Here is a 16,053-nt window from a genome sequence, read left to right on the forward strand (position 1 = left end):
ATTGCCCAATTGCACAGCCTTACGAGCGTGCATATCATGAATGCTGGGTCTTGTTTGTTTTCTGAGAATCTACTGCACCTACTGGTAACTTGTTTGCCACGTAGCAATAAAAAGTATACTAAAAACCTGGATTATTCTGGTTAGTTACATTGTACTGCTATTATTTTGAACAATACTGTATATTATATATATATATATATATATATATATATATATATATATATATATATATATATATATATATTTCTTGCCCTTTGTTTTCTTGCCCTACACTAGTTAGCGCTCAGATCATGATTTTACTACTAGCCTAATACTAAGGTAATATTAATAATATACAATCATCATCAATCCCACATCATATTAGGTGTCCTTTACAACTGGCACAGGTTTCATGGTTAGAACTGACATTTTAGATGTGATTACATTATATTTATGTAAATATAAGTACAATGTAAAGACATTTACACAATAAACAGTGCATTGTATCAAATTATTAAATGTTAGTTAAATAGTCGTTAAACACACTTCATTTAAAGTGTATCCTACAAACCCAGTCATTAGGGTTGCACAACCAGTGAACTCTTAGTGCCGGTCCCAAGCCCAGATAAATGGGGAGGGTCGAGTTAGGAAGGGCATCCAGCATAAAATATGCCAAAAACGTGCCAAATTAAATATGCGGATCACGAAAGAGAAGGCCTGGGTTACCAACAACCACCAGCCAACAGGGTTGAGAGAATAGGTGACAATCTGTGAGCAGCAGTATAGTTTAATGCCAAGGACAAGCACTACAGATGCATTATTTGCTTTGAGAATGTTGATTGAGAAGTATAGAGAAGGTCAGAAGGAGTAGCTCATTGTCTGTGGATTTAGAGAAAGCATACTACAGGGTGCTGAGAGAGGAGTTGTGGTATTGTATGAGGAAGTCTAGTGTGTCAGAGAAGTATGTGAGGGTGGTGCAGGACATGTATGAGGACAGTGTGATATCAGTGAAGTATGCAGTAGAAACGACAGACTGGTTTAGGGTGGAGGTTGGACTGCATCAAGGATTGTCTCTGAGCCCTTTCCTGTTTGCAGTGGGGATGGACAGGTTGACAAATGAGGTCAGACAGGAGTCTCTGTGGACTATGATGTTTGCAGATGATATTGTGATTTGTGGTGAGAGTAAGAAGCAGGTTGAGAAGAGCCTGAAGAGGTTGAGGTACATGTGGGAGATGAGGTATGAAAGTCAGTAGGAGGAGGAGAATGAAAAGAAGGGAAGTGGAGTGGTGCAGTTGCAGTGAGAAGAGGGGATAAAGGTGGAGAAGTTTAGGTACTTGGGGTCAACAGTAAAAAGTCATGGAGAGTATGTTAGAGAAGTGAAGAAAAAAGTGCAGGCAGGATGGAGTGGATGGAGAAGAGTGGCAGTAGTGATTTGTAATAGAAGAGTATCTGCAAGAGTGAAAGGTAAAGTTTTTAGGACTTTGGTGAGACCTGCGATGTTGTATGGTTTAGAAACAGTGGCGTTGACTAAAAGACAGGCATGCTTATCATTCTAAGAATCTTTTTTTTGGTGAAGGAAAATACGCAGTCCTCACAAAAGTAAAAACGTAAACAAAAATGATTGCTATACCAAATCTTTAATAGCATTCCTATGAAAACATATCATTAAGAACAAGTCAGAAAATCAAACAGAGAAGCAGTTTCAGTGTGTGAGACATTGAAGGCTAGCATACCATACAGCAGCAGTTGTAGTGCACACACATTAATCCAAATTCGCACATAACAGGATTCATTATATTGCACCATCCTCCTCTCTGGCAGTTTCCACACACACACACGCACGCACGCACACTGGTAATTCATTTTCTCTTCTCTGTATTTTAAAGTGTAAGGATACTCTTTTAAACTAATAATAATTTAAGCAGCATTAGAGATGCACAGCAGGTTATCAACAATACACAAACATCCTCTGGTATGCTGTAGACATCTGTCTTTAAGGCTGTTTTCACATACAAAATTCTTTGCAACAGTAAAGACAAACTGCATTGTTTCAGGTAGTTATCACACTGTTTGGATGGAAATGTATTGAACATATACATAATCATCCTCTTAAACCATTGTACTTCAGTGTAAATATAATTTTGCTTTAGGAAACAAATGAAATGTTCTATGGGCACATATGTGAAATGGTGTTCAGGGTTTACAGGAATTTTCATAATAACCATGATTGTAGTTAACTGCACCTAATTTACAAAAAAACATCTCAGATCACCAACTGCCTGTGTAAGTGCATCGTTACAGTGTTTTTGCTATAGTAGTTATAAAGTTATGTATGTTTTGAGCTCCATTAGATGAAAGGATCTGAGGGAAGAAGGAACTGATTATGTCTTAGCTCTGACATTACAAAGTAAAAAGTATTTGCTTGCTGAACGTTTGTATGAGTAAACTCACTACTCTCATACAATCTATTAATAGTCATCTCAACTTTTCAAAAGAAGAAAATAAATAAAAAACAAAATGTAACAATCCTTAAATAATGATGGACAAATAAAATCCAGTGTTTTAAAAAACCACTTACTTTAAGCAGTCTCATACAAACAGTAGAATATTTTCATTTTATAAGGCACAGTAGATCCCATTTGGCATTCTGAGAGTCTATGCTCCAGTGCGAATCTTTTTTTTTTTTTTTTTTTAAAGGCAGCAGACCCCTAATGCAGGTTATTGTCCCTGAAATATCTTTCTAAACTAAAATACTATCATTTGACACTTGCTCCAGCATTCTGATCCTATTAAAATGTGGGGTAATTATAAATTAAAAAACAAACAAACAAAAAAAACCCACAAACATGAAATCTTTTTGGCAGTATAAACATAAATTCATTAATTTGGGCAATGCAATCTTTCTATATTTGCCTGTTTTAATTAAGTAATGCTATACAACAATTTTAATGATCTTTTTGTGTCATTAAAATTGTTGAACACAATGCATTCAAGGCCCCCCCAAAAAAAGGTATGTAAAACAACTTGTGGCAGGTAAAAAAATCGTCTGTTAAAATACATACTGTATGTTGTTGTCCATTTTAGCTTGTAGGCAGCAAAAATTGCTGCTTTTTAAATAGTGATTTCTGGCTTTAATTCGAAATACGAATAATCTGTAACTGTTTCTTCAATAACAGTTTCAAGCAAGTTCACTCTACAAGCCTTCAGAATAATTATATCTATGTGCAGTTCCATTTTTTACTGCATGCTCCATTTGTTTCTTTAGTCCATGTTTCCACAACATTATTACTGCATTTGCAGCTTAAAGCATTATTTCAACTGCAAGATGACATAAAAAAGTAATCCATTTAGAAGTAAAATCAAAAGAATGTAATGATGATGCTTCACACTGCTCCTCTTGATGCGTTTCTCACTGTGTGAAAATATTCTGAAATGTGAAAAACTGATTTTTCCATGTTGAGGTGAGCTGACTTCACCTTGTATTTGTTGTTGTCTTCACCTTTGTTCCCTTTATTAATCATCCACCTACTTTTAAATCTCCATTATGTTTTTCTGTGAAACAATGGAGCCATGAAACTCCTTATATCAGCAGCTGTTTGTGTTAACTACATTGAATAAAAAGTATTTAACCATTTAAAGGTTTTCAAGAATTAAAAAAGGACTTTGCGTAGTCTGGTTCAACATTGTGTTTAAGCTTTCTCCTAAACTTTGATCCTTGTTGGTGTAAAGGTATTAGGAGGGATGTGCCACAATGTGAGCCATCCAGTTTACTTTGGTGGTCCAGCTCTCTCTTAGAGCTTCATCAAACTTCTGCCGGAATTGTTTCAGTGCCTCATCATCAGTCTTACCCAAAGCAAGAGAGTCCTGTAACATACAAGCACACACAAGCACGAAAAACAATGAAGAAAAATATCAAATACACCTCGCTGAATTTTTCATGAAAAGGACTTTGGCCAGAATAGTCAGATTTTACAGGAAGTCTATGTTTATGTTCACTGGGTGCCTAAAAGTTTACCTTTAAGTACTGAATGTCCTTGACAGAGGTAAGTTCTGGTAACCCTGAAGTCAGCATCAGGGCAAAGAGTGTGATGAACAGATTTCCATTCTTCCTCAGGATCAGATAAGCATCTTCACAGTATTGCCTAAAACTACTCACAAAAACGTACAACAAACACAGAGAGTAAGAGACAAGACTGTAATCCTGCCAAAAAAGTTGACTTAATTAAGACAAAGAATATGCAGGTGTTAATGTGCTGTCCATGACTTGCCTGCCAAATTTCTCACTGTTACTAGTTTTGCCCTGCTGAATGACGTGAATGAAGTCGTGTGTGAGAATGAATGGAACACGCTCTCTCTTGATTCCAAACTTTGATTTGAAGTTCCCCAAGATATGACCAAAGTCTATATGGAAAAGCTGATGCACACAAATAAACATATTAGCGATAAATTAGCATAGTTTTTTTTGTAGCTTGTAGTATAAAAATATTTTCTGAGATCTAACTTGTTCTGATACTTACCTGTCCTGTGCTTCGGACCATGATATTGTCACTATGACGATCTCCGATGCCCAGAACATAGGTGGCCACACAATAACCAGCACAAGAAAGTGTGAACTCCTCAATGGCTTTCTCCAGAGCCTCACTATATAAACATATATACAGTGAGGAAAATAAGTATTTGAACACCCTGCTATTTTGCAAGTTCTCCCACTTAGAAATTATGGAGGGGTCTGAAATTGTCATCGTAGGTGCATGTCCACTGTGAGAGACATAATCTAAAAAAAAAATCCAGAAATCACAATATATGATTTTTTTAACTATTTATTTGTATGATACAGCTGCAAATAAGTATTTGAACACCTGAGAAAGTCAATGTTAATATTTGGTACAGTAGCCTTTGTTTGCAATTACAGAGGTCAAATGTTTCCTGTAGTTTTTCACCAGGTTTGCACACACTGCAGGAGGGATTTCGGCCCACTCCTCCACACAGATCTTCTCTAGATCAATCAGGTTTCTGGCCTGTCGCTGAGAAACACGGAGTTTGAGCTCCCTCCAAAGATTCTCTATTGGGTTTAGGTCTGGAGACTGGCTAGGCCACGCCAGAACCTTGATATGCTTCTTACAGAGCCACTCCTTGGTTATCCTGGCTGTGTGCTTCGGGTCATTGTCATGTTGGAAGACCCAGCCTCGACCCATCTTCAATGCTCTAACTGAGGGAAGGTTGTTCCCCAAAATCTCGCAATACATGGCCCCAGTCTTCCTCTCCTTAATACAGTGCAGTCACCCTGTCCCATGTGCAGAAAAACACCCCCAAAGCATGATGCTACCACCCCCATGCTACCACCCCCATGCTTCACAGTAGGGATGGTGTTCTTGGGATGGTACTCATCATTCTTCTTCCTCCAAACACGTTTAGTGGAATTATGACCCAAAAGTTCTATTTTGGTCTCAGCTGACCACATGACTTTCTCCCATGACTCAAACTTAAGACATGCCTGGACATGTGCTGGTTTAAGCAGGGAATTACCAACAGTAACCTTGGAAACGGTGGTCCCAGCTCTTTTCAGGTCATTGACCAGCTCCTCCCGTGTAGTTCTGGGCTGATTTCTCACCTTCCGTAGGATCACTGAGACCCCACGAGGTGAGATCTTGCATGGAGCCCCAGTCCGAGGGAGATTGACAGTCATGTTTAGCTTCTTCCATTTTCTAATGATTGCTCCAACAGTGGACCTTTTTTCACCAAGCTGCTTAGCAATTTCCCCGCAGCCCTTTCCAGCCTTGTGGAGGTGTACAATTTTGTCTCTAGTGTTTTTGGACAGCTCTTTGGTCTTGGCCATGTTAGTAGTTGGATTCTTACTGATTGTATGGGGTGGACAGGTGTCTTTATGCAGCTAACGACCTCAAACAGGTGCATCTAATTTAGGATAATAAATGTAGTGGAGGTGGATATCTTAAAGGCAGACTAACAGGTCTTTGAGGGTCAGAATTCTAGCTGATAGACAGGTGTTCAAATACTTATTTGCAGCGGTATCATACAAATAAATAGTTTAAAAATCATATATTGTGATTTCTGGATTTTTTTTTTATTTAGATTATGTCTCTCACAGTGGACATGTACCTAGGATGACAATTTCAGACCCCTTTATGATTTCTAAGTGAGAGAACTTGCAAAATTGCAGGGTGTTCAAATACTTATTTTCCTCACTGTAAACATTTTTTTTTTAAATATAAATATATAAATTTTATATATATATATATATATATATATATATATATATATATATATATATATATATATATATATATATATATATATATCTCGCCTATAGACCCCTTAACTTGTAGGAGTACATACAAAAAAAGCTGTACATTAGAATGTACCAAAACATTTACTAAAAACTATTTATAAGAAACTGGATATAAAGTGCTGTTTTAAAACCCTTGCAACCCCTCCTGGTTTAATCATAGCATTTACTTGTTATAGTATGAAAGTCATGCAGCTTTCTGTAGTTCAAATGTACAGTGGAACCTCGGGTTACGAACGCCCCAGCATACGTATAATTCAGGTTACGAATCGCAGTTCATAAAAAATGTTGCCTCTAGTTACGAGAAATTTTTTAGGATACGAGCGTTGCGCACGGAAAAATCGCAGGCAGGTTAGTTTTCGTATCGCCACGTGCTCTCGCTGCGCTCTTGTGCAGCACATACACATCCGCTCGTCGCTCTAACAGTGTGGAATTACTGAACTTTAAATACTGTACGTATTCCTATCACCATGCCGCCAACAAAGTAGCCTGATGGAAATTCTCCTTCCAAACAATAACTCTCCCTCCTCCCGCTTCTACGGACGTCGTCTCCATCATGCACGCAGCGAGACTTCTTAAAGGTAAGGTACCATTTAAAGATTTATTTTTTATATGTTTATATGTTTTTATATGATGCGATTTCAATATAACATGTTAAAAGTAAATAATATTAGTGAATATTGGCGTTATTTTTTTTTTAGAAACACTTTTTGGGTGTCCAGAACGAATTACCGAAGTTTCTATTCATTCTTATGGGAAAATTTGTATCGGGATACGAGCTTTTCAGGTTAAGAGTAAAGTGATGGAACCAATTAAACTCGTAACCCGAGGTTCCACTGTATTTTGAATTTGTGCTTCCCACTTTTTTCACTGCTTTCCTATTTTCTGTGGTTAGTTAAAAGCAATGGCTAGGATTGCATATTGGCTGTAAAAACATTTTATTTTTATTATTATTAAACTTGAAAACATACACAACAATGCCAGAGGTCTTAAAAAAAAAATAAAAAAAATAGATGTCGCAGTGTCACTGTGGTTGCTCACACTACCGAGAATATTTTTTTTGTTTTGTGCATGATTAAATCAAAGAATCCATAGTGATTCTTTTCCGTTTTATGTCCAGCTTCAAGAAGTCCTCTTAAAAGGAGAATATCCTAACAATTTAATAAATCGAGGGAGTTAATGAATGAAGTTTGAAAGGAATGAAGACATTTGATAAAAAATGCTGAAATTACTAGAGCAGTTAAGTAGATCATATATTTAGAAAAATAAATATTGAATATAAAATATATATTAAATATATAAAAATATATATCTGTATTACCTAAATTTTTCCATGTATGTATTTTATTTAATCAATTTAATTGATTACTCAATTCTAGATAAAAATAATAATTACTCAATTAATAAAAGTTATAATATTTATAAAAAATAAAATACAATAAATGTATTGCATTCATTTGATTTATTCTATTTTATTTTTTTATAAATATTATGAAATTATAAATTATAATTTTATAATATTTAGCCAAGCAGGCATAATATTTAAAATTGTTTTAAAAATGTAATCATAATCAAAGAGTTCAGGCTATAATTGGCACCAAAGTGCTTCAACAAAATATTGCACAAAGACTGAGTACTTATGTACTTGTGGATTTTATAAATATTTTTGGGGTTTTTTTGTTTTATTTTCAAAGATTTCAAACTAACATCTTTCTCGTTGCCATTATGGGGTTATTATTGTTTGTAGAATTTGAAAGAAAAAAATTTATTTAATCCATTTTGGAATAAGGCGGTAACATAACATGGAAAAAGTAAAGAGTCATTAATACTTCCCAGACACACACACACACACACACACACACACACACACAATACGCTATTTAACAAAAATGAACAAATTATTTGCCTAATACACTTTCCCCAATGAAGTCTTGAGGTCTTACCCAGGGTTTTTGTCCTTGAGCCAGCTGAGCAGAGCATCTTTGTTGAAGGCTGCGGCAGCTGCCATGTTGCTACTATTTTTTTGGATGTTAGCTATGGTGTCAGCAGAGGACACAACCTCAATCAGCCCTGTGCGATCTCCTGTTGCCAGGCAACCATAAGGCACAATTCTGAGTGAAATATAAGATTGAATGTTATTAGTTTAAACAAAAACAAAACAAAACATGAAAATCAAGAAAATAAGGGATTATTTGTGTATTAATATTCTAAACCAAAACAGACGCTTCCTCTGAATGTGGCACAAACACAAGTAAACAAATGTGCCCCATTTTATGATTTTAATATGTATTATGATGACGTTTGTGTGTGTGCGCCCAAGTGCATGTATGTGTGTGCCTATGATGGGCTGAAGTCTCTTTGAGGGTGTGTAAAATGTTTTCCATTAATTTATATTTTATAAATTAATTTTTATTAAAGCACAGTAATATTAGCTATCCTTTGGAATTAAAATGCATTTATACAATTGTACAACTTTATATATTTAAAAAAAAAAAAAAAAAAAAAAAAAAAAGATTCAATATTACAGCAAAATAAGAGTTTTTGAAAAAACGTTGCAATATCGAAGGTACTTCTTTTTGTAAAAAAAAAAAAAAAAAAAAAAAAAAAAGAATATTTTATTTGAAAATCTGTATATAAATGTGCAATTTTGAATAATCTTGGATATACACGGCCCCAATGCAGGAAAGAGAGTTCTACTTCTTGTGTACGGTCTACTATTTACTGATGGATTTACATTAATTAGGCTTTACTACAGTTAATTTTAATATTATAAAGTGTTGTTATATTGCTGTTCTTTCAACACAGAAGTTAAAGTTAATTCCTTTAAGTAAAATTTTAATTTGAAAAATATTTGAGGTTAGACAATAACCTACAATTTTTCTCATGCTCTCTTAGAGAGTCTTGAATGGCTTGTCTGGACCAAGCTTCACTCAAAATACAAAAAAATAAACTTGTCTCTCAATCAACTGATGGTCTTTAAATAAAAACCATAAAGACCTACCTTTTTACATGCCATTTTAAGGAACACTTCTGTATAAAAAAAAAAAATCTCTTGTCTTCTGTATGAATAAGAGCATCTGCTAAATGCTGTAAATGTTAATGTGTTACTATAATACAATTATGGAAACTTAACACAGTTGAAAAAAAAACGGATCAAATTAAAATAAATTAACTTATTCAGCAAATGAATTATCAAGTGATTTTCTCAAAGTCAGTAACCTTAGATATTGTCTAAAGACAATATTGTTTACACATACCTGAGGTCAAGGTTTGCTTCCTTCCACAGCATGTCCATTAACCTTAGGATCTGCAGGGTCAACATGTCCTGTCTGAGATCTGAGAATAAAAAGCAACTGATTTCTTTAGCTGTTGATACATGACTTTCTATGCACTTGACCACAATTACTTATGCCTCTGGCCCTCCCTTCAACATTCATGTCCACCTCTCTTCCTCTTTATCCATATCCTTCCCTCTTCACGGTCTCTCACCATCTCCATTCTTGAAGATGATTCCCAGCGTGTCTCCTACCAGCAGCTTGTTATTGTAAACGATCCACAGGGGCTTCATTTTAGAGTCCATGTATCTGCACTTCTCCACACTAAATGCAAAAGAGGAAAGGAAATATTGGTGGTTCCAGTTTCTGGACATTTTAATAGGAACACCTGTGTATTCATAGTTATACAATTCAATTTAATTCAATTTATTTTTATTTGTATAGCGCTTTTAACAATGAACATTGTCTCAAAGCAGCTTCACACAGATAATGTGGTGATTAAAAGTAAATATGTTCTTTGTAAGTAAGTTTGTCCCTGATGAGCCGAGCCAAGCCAAGCATGTGGCAGGAGTGCATGCAGATACAAGATCATGTGCTTCAGTTGATCAAAAATTGGAATGGGGGAAAAATATGATCTTTGTCAGTTGAAGGCATAGTTGTTAAAAAAAGATGTTAAAAAAAAGTTAAATAAAGTTCATGAAAACAGTTTAAAAATACTTAATTCATGGCAAATTATCATGGTCATTAGAAAATTGGGAAAAATGGGAGAAATAAATGGCTGAATAGGCTGTGGTACTTAAGAGATGGTTAGTAATAATTGACCCAACAAGCCAAGAAATTACTGTCCACACCATTAGACCACATCCACCAGCCTTGACTGTTTCTTGTTGTTGGGACACAATTCTGACCCAACTCTCTGTGTTCCTCAGCAGAAAATGTTTCAATATTTCAGCTGTTCAGGTTCAGTGAGCCTGTATCCACTGCATTTTTTTTTTCTTGGCTGACAAGAGTGGAACCCAACATGGTCTTTTGCCTCAAGGTTCAATGTGTCATGCATTCTGAGGTACTTTTATCTTCATCATAGTTGTAAAGAATGATTACTGAGTTACTGCACTCTTTCTGACAGCTTAAAATTCTTCAATGACCCTGCTCAACAAGTGGTTTCAATCCACAAAACTGCTGTTTACTGCATGTAATATCTTTGTTGCACTTTTTTAAATTAAAACTTGTATTTCTGTTTTTGCACTAAATATCCTGTTGTGTGCAAAAATCCTAGAACATTAGCAGAATCCTCAAACCAGTCTATCTGGCACCAACAATCATGCCACAGTAAAATAATATATAAATAAATAATAATAAAAAAGAAAGATCAGACCTTAACCCCATTCTGATTTATGTAAAAATTAGCTAAAGCTAACAGAGCCAAATCCACCTGATTATATGCACTGCAATGATGCAATATGGCTTATGGATCAGATAATTGTAAAAATTAACACAGGTGTTCTTAATAAAGAGTACACACACACACACACACCCACACACCCACACACACACACACACACACACACACACACACACACACACACACACACACGCACACAAAAGCCTTCTTACTTGACATCAGCAAGCAGTATTTGGGGGTTCAGTGGTGAGTGAAGGTCTGACAAAATTTCAGTGAAGCCCGTCTGTCTAAGGCACTTCACCATGGCCTCCTTCACCTGAGCCTCCTTGGTTTTATTCTTGGCCTTTATTGTACCCAGTTTGATCAACTCATTCACAGCTTTTAACTTGCCAAGAGCCTCAACCTGCATTCAAAAAGAGACAGACATAGTTACACAAATCATGTGGTACTAATATACTTTGTATTTAAAATAAAATACAAATACATGTTGGACTCTGTTGCTGGTCAGTGGACAATTGATAAAATTATGGTAGGCTTACTTTATTAAACAAGCAGATTTTAGTTAATATTACATGTAACAAACTAACATGAACCTCTTACAAATCTATCAATTCTATAAATAATGATGTTTCTGCTGAATCAGAAATAAAACAACTATGCTCCCCAGGATATGTTAGCACTATTTAATTTCCATGAAATTATACATTAGAATGAAAAGGCCACTACTTAATCTATTACCCGTTTCTCGTGTGGTTATAAGTACGGAAATTGTAAAGCTTTTATTTATGAAATGTAACTTCTTAAACAGAAAAGTCCCTGGCATGCTGACATTTAACCCAGTTCTTCTAAAAGCACATAATGCTCTAAGTGCTTTTGTGCATAGATAGAATTTCCTCATCTCTGGACAGGACAAAACATAGTATTCTGCAATATGCCATGATTCTGCAATACACAGACAACACAGACCAATTCTGTGCTTTGTGGGTTATAAGATTTAAAATGATCCTATGGGTTTATAGATTTGAAACGTGCATCTATTATTTGATACAGAAGATGGCCGACAAAAAGAGTTACATAAATGTTATCGACACAGTCCAGTTATAGACCTATAATCAGTATGTTGATACAGTGATGTTTAATAATGTTGCAACAATGTTTTACTACCTTGTCAAATATTTTAAAAGAAATGTATAGTTTTTGACTGGTTACTCATTCTTCTTATATGGTTATTGTTCTTTCAGAGAAACCTTTACCTGTTTTTTAAGCACTTCAATGTGGGGGATGCTGCCTCTACAGTATGCCTCCAATATTAAAGCAAACTGCACAGATACTGCTGGCATGTGTATCTCTGACCTGAAAACACAACTTAAACATCATTCAACATATAGTTGAGGCGCTGAGCTTGAAAAATAGATTAATTAATTTTAAGTGCAGCTCTAAATGTACTTAGATATTACACATTAACATTTAAAATAAGATAGAATGTCTGTTAAATAATGATTCCTGTTTTCAAATTAAAAGTAAAGCCTGGGCACAACACTATAGTAAAACAGTACTAACAAAGAGCTGCACAACAATATTTTAAAATGCAAATCATTTAAATATAAAAACAAATTTCAACAGAACAAACACACACACTTGCCTTAGATGCCAAAAGAGAAAATGCCCAATTTTGCGATTGGTCTGAGCACGCTGCAGTAAAAACTGGGTGAGGGCACAGTCATAATATGGTTCATAGCGCAACACCTGCACCAGCTGCAACAAATACTGCAACAGTTCTTCATCACTGATACAGAGAGAATAGTCAAAAGAAACAACAGAAATTAAAAAAATGCTATATGCAAATATGTATTAGGGCTGCAACAATTAATCGGTAAAATCGATAATAGAAGTTGTCGTCAACGAACGCCGTTATCGATTAGTTGGGCTGCTCAAGTTATGGGTTAGCGTGATGGCACAGCCATTTGCAAAATGGGGGAAGAGTACAGGGTCAACGGGCAGCAGAAAAAAATAATCATGCAAGAGATAGGAGCATTTTATATTAAACGCAATAGCTGAGCTTGTGTGGCATAAAAGTACCATTGTTTATTTATCTTTTTTTTTTTTATCAAGTCTGTTAGCTTGTTACTTTTCTTTGTTCCATTCTCTTTTTATAGCATTTATCCACTACAACAGTGAACTTCTGTTTTCAAACTTGATTTACTTTATTTACATGATCAAAATGACTAAATGAAAACAGTATTCTAGAAATGTCTGAACATTTCTAAAATGTCTGTACAGTTTAGAAAAAAAAAAGATAATCTGAAATATTACATGAAGAATCCCAATTCCAAAATAGGGATACTATGTAAAATGTAAATTTTAGACCTACATTTCTTAACAATAGAACATAGAAAACATTTCCAATCAAATAAGCTTAAGAGATCCTGTGTGGAGCTGGGACAAAGTTCTAGAAGCACAACCATCACTAGAGCCCGCATACACACACACACACACACACACACACACACACACACACACACACACACACACACACACACACACACACACACACACACACACACACACACACACACACACACACACAATTCAGGGTAGTTATGTATATAAAAATGTGCTTAAAATATGCAAAAGCCACATAGTGAGTTTAACTGTCTATAATTTTGACATTTTAAAGTTTATACAGGCTTGTTGAGGAGTGCATGGGGGATTTGTCTACTGAAAAAAATTCACTCATGCTGAGTTGTTTCTTTCTGTAAAAAAAAAACCCCAGAAAGAGCAAGCTAACAGACTAAAAGTTTTACCATCGTCCGTGACACCAGCATGTTTTTTCTTTTCATGTGCTTGTGCATCCTTCCATGCCAAACATGCATAATTTGCAGGTTTTACAGTATTACAGCATTTTAATATAAAACGCTCCCATTGTCCTGCATTTAATATAAAATGTACCCATGCCTTAGATCAGCGGTCCCCAACCTTTTTAGCACCATGGACCGGTTTAATGTCAGACAATATCGTCACGGACCAGGATTCAAATACAAAATAAAAATGATACGACCGGCATAAAAACTGGTATTTTCGAAATATTATAATAAACGTGAATCCAGTGTGTGTATTAGGTGTTAAGAAGATAGCGGATGTAGGTAAGCATTTGACCGAGGCAAGCATCTTGACATGCATCAAGAGTGAGTCATAGACAGACAGATGTGGAGGAGAAAATCCGGTTATTTTCCAAAATAAAACATCGTTCAGAATCAGATAATGAATAAAACTGAAATAATATGAATTATGTATTCTTTGTGTTCTTTCTGGGGACCACTGCCTTAGATGACTTGGGATGCACACTTTTCCGGCTGCCGGATGACCCTGTATTTGTACCCTGTGTGTGTGTGTGTATATATAATATATACATTTTTATTTTTTTACATTTTAGTACATCTTCTCAGGGACAATCCCATAGAAATGAGAATTGGATATATTTTAGATTAATGCAATGTGCAGCTTGATTTACTGTCCTCTGAAAATAACTCAAACTACAGCCATTATTTTTAAAATAGCTGGCAACAAAAGTGAGTACACCCTAAGTGACAACAATGGTACATCACTTAACCATGCAAAGCCAGTTATTTGATTAATCATATTCATGTTTTTGTCTGCATGACAGGACTATACAAATATGTGTATCTTGTATTAGAGCAGTTAAAATTTGATGCTTTTAGTAAAATTTTCTAACATGGGACCTCATGGCAAAGAACTCTGGGGATTTGTGATTTAGAATTATTGTTATCCACAAAGATGGCCTAGGCCAGGGGTGGCCAACCAGTCAGAGACCGAGAGCCAGATTTTTTTTACTGTGTTACCGCAAAGAGCCACATCATACACATGAACATCACCCATGCCTTCCTCTTACACACACACACACACACACACACACACACACACACACACACACACACACACACACACACACACACACACACACACACACACACACACACACACACACACACACACCTCTGCTCAGCCAGATTTATTGTAAATGTCACACACCAACATAATGACAGAAATTGACTCCTACAGTTCTAAGACCACAGGACAGTCATTTTCAACAATGAACATTGTGTGCACTGTCTCACACACACAAACTCTTAGTTTAACCAAGTCCACAAACAAAAATATAATAATTTACAATAGCGGTTTTCTTTTACTATGCATGTTACTTAGTGGGACTTTTGGCATTCCTTGCCTTGAACAATCCCCTTCAAATCTGCCTCGTATTCCCTTGTTGCCACTCGAAGCAATTCTTTCACATTGGTGTCAGTCAGAACAGATCGATGCTTTGATTTCACGTGTTTCAGGGTAGAAAACACAGACTTTGTTTGTGGGGGTTTTTTATGTGCGTGTTCACTTCGCTTGAGTTCAACACAGTATTTTCGTCAAATGCGCATGTGCGTGAGATGAATATACCGCAGGGGTGGGCAATTAATTTTTTACAAGGGGCCAAATGAGAAACCTGAATTGTGTCAGAGGGCCACACCAACGATAATACTTTAGGGATGCACCGAAATGAAAATTCAATTCAAAAGGCAATGAAATCCATAATTTTTTGTGTTATGCCTTTTGTCTTGGCACCATCACTGGAAAACTTTCCTACCTTTTCAAAAACGTCCTCTACAGACGGAGTGCGCATGCTCGGATTGACTTTTGATACTGATTAATACTTTTCTGTGCCGCGTTCTTCTCATATTTAGAATGGCAATCGGGATGTTAGGATTTCAGGTGATAAATTAACCCCGATTTGCAGATACACCCCCTCTTGAAATTTCAGCATTGCGTGTTTTGCACATCGCTATCCGCACACCGCAGACATGTTGGCTCTTATCCAGATAACCGTATGCTGGCTGCTCTTTTTTATTGCGTCATTACAATTGTGTTTCTACCGTGTTGTTTCCCAGTAGGGGCAAGCTCATTTAAGTCTTAAAATACCGTATTGAACTCAAGCAAAGCGAACAGGCACATTAAAAAACAAACAAACACAAACTTCGATATGAAAGTAAGAGCCGCATGAAACCAGCCAAAGAGCCGCATGCGGC

General features: G+C 35.9%; 1 protein-coding gene across 1 annotated transcript in view; it reads right to left on the reverse strand.

Annotated features, from left to right (window-relative positions):
• Positions 1-1,597: 1,597 nt before the first annotated feature.
• Positions 1,598-16,053, reverse strand: part of pik3cb (phosphatidylinositol-4,5-bisphosphate 3-kinase, catalytic subunit beta) — a 39,355-nt gene continuing 24,899 nt past the window's right edge. Inside the window, exons 14-23 of the mRNA XM_046876504.1 lie at positions 12,603-12,746; positions 12,214-12,313; positions 11,173-11,363; positions 9,773-9,882; positions 9,541-9,619; positions 8,227-8,394; positions 4,497-4,620; positions 4,248-4,393; positions 3,995-4,127; positions 1,598-3,843 (exon numbers count right to left, since the gene is read on the reverse strand). Coding sequence (XP_046732460.1) covers positions 3,712-3,843; positions 3,995-4,127; positions 4,248-4,393; positions 4,497-4,620; positions 8,227-8,394; positions 9,541-9,619; positions 9,773-9,882; positions 11,173-11,363; positions 12,214-12,313; positions 12,603-12,746 — 1,327 coding nt within the window. The 3' untranslated portion in view covers positions 1,598-3,711. The remainder of the gene's footprint in view (positions 3,844-3,994; positions 4,128-4,247; positions 4,394-4,496; positions 4,621-8,226; positions 8,395-9,540; positions 9,620-9,772; positions 9,883-11,172; positions 11,364-12,213; positions 12,314-12,602; positions 12,747-16,053) is intronic.

Source organism: Silurus meridionalis, chromosome 20 (assembly GCF_014805685.1).
Source record: "Silurus meridionalis isolate SWU-2019-XX chromosome 20, ASM1480568v1, whole genome shotgun sequence".
In the NCBI taxonomy this organism is placed as follows: domain Eukaryota; kingdom Metazoa; phylum Chordata; class Actinopteri; order Siluriformes; family Siluridae; genus Silurus; species Silurus meridionalis.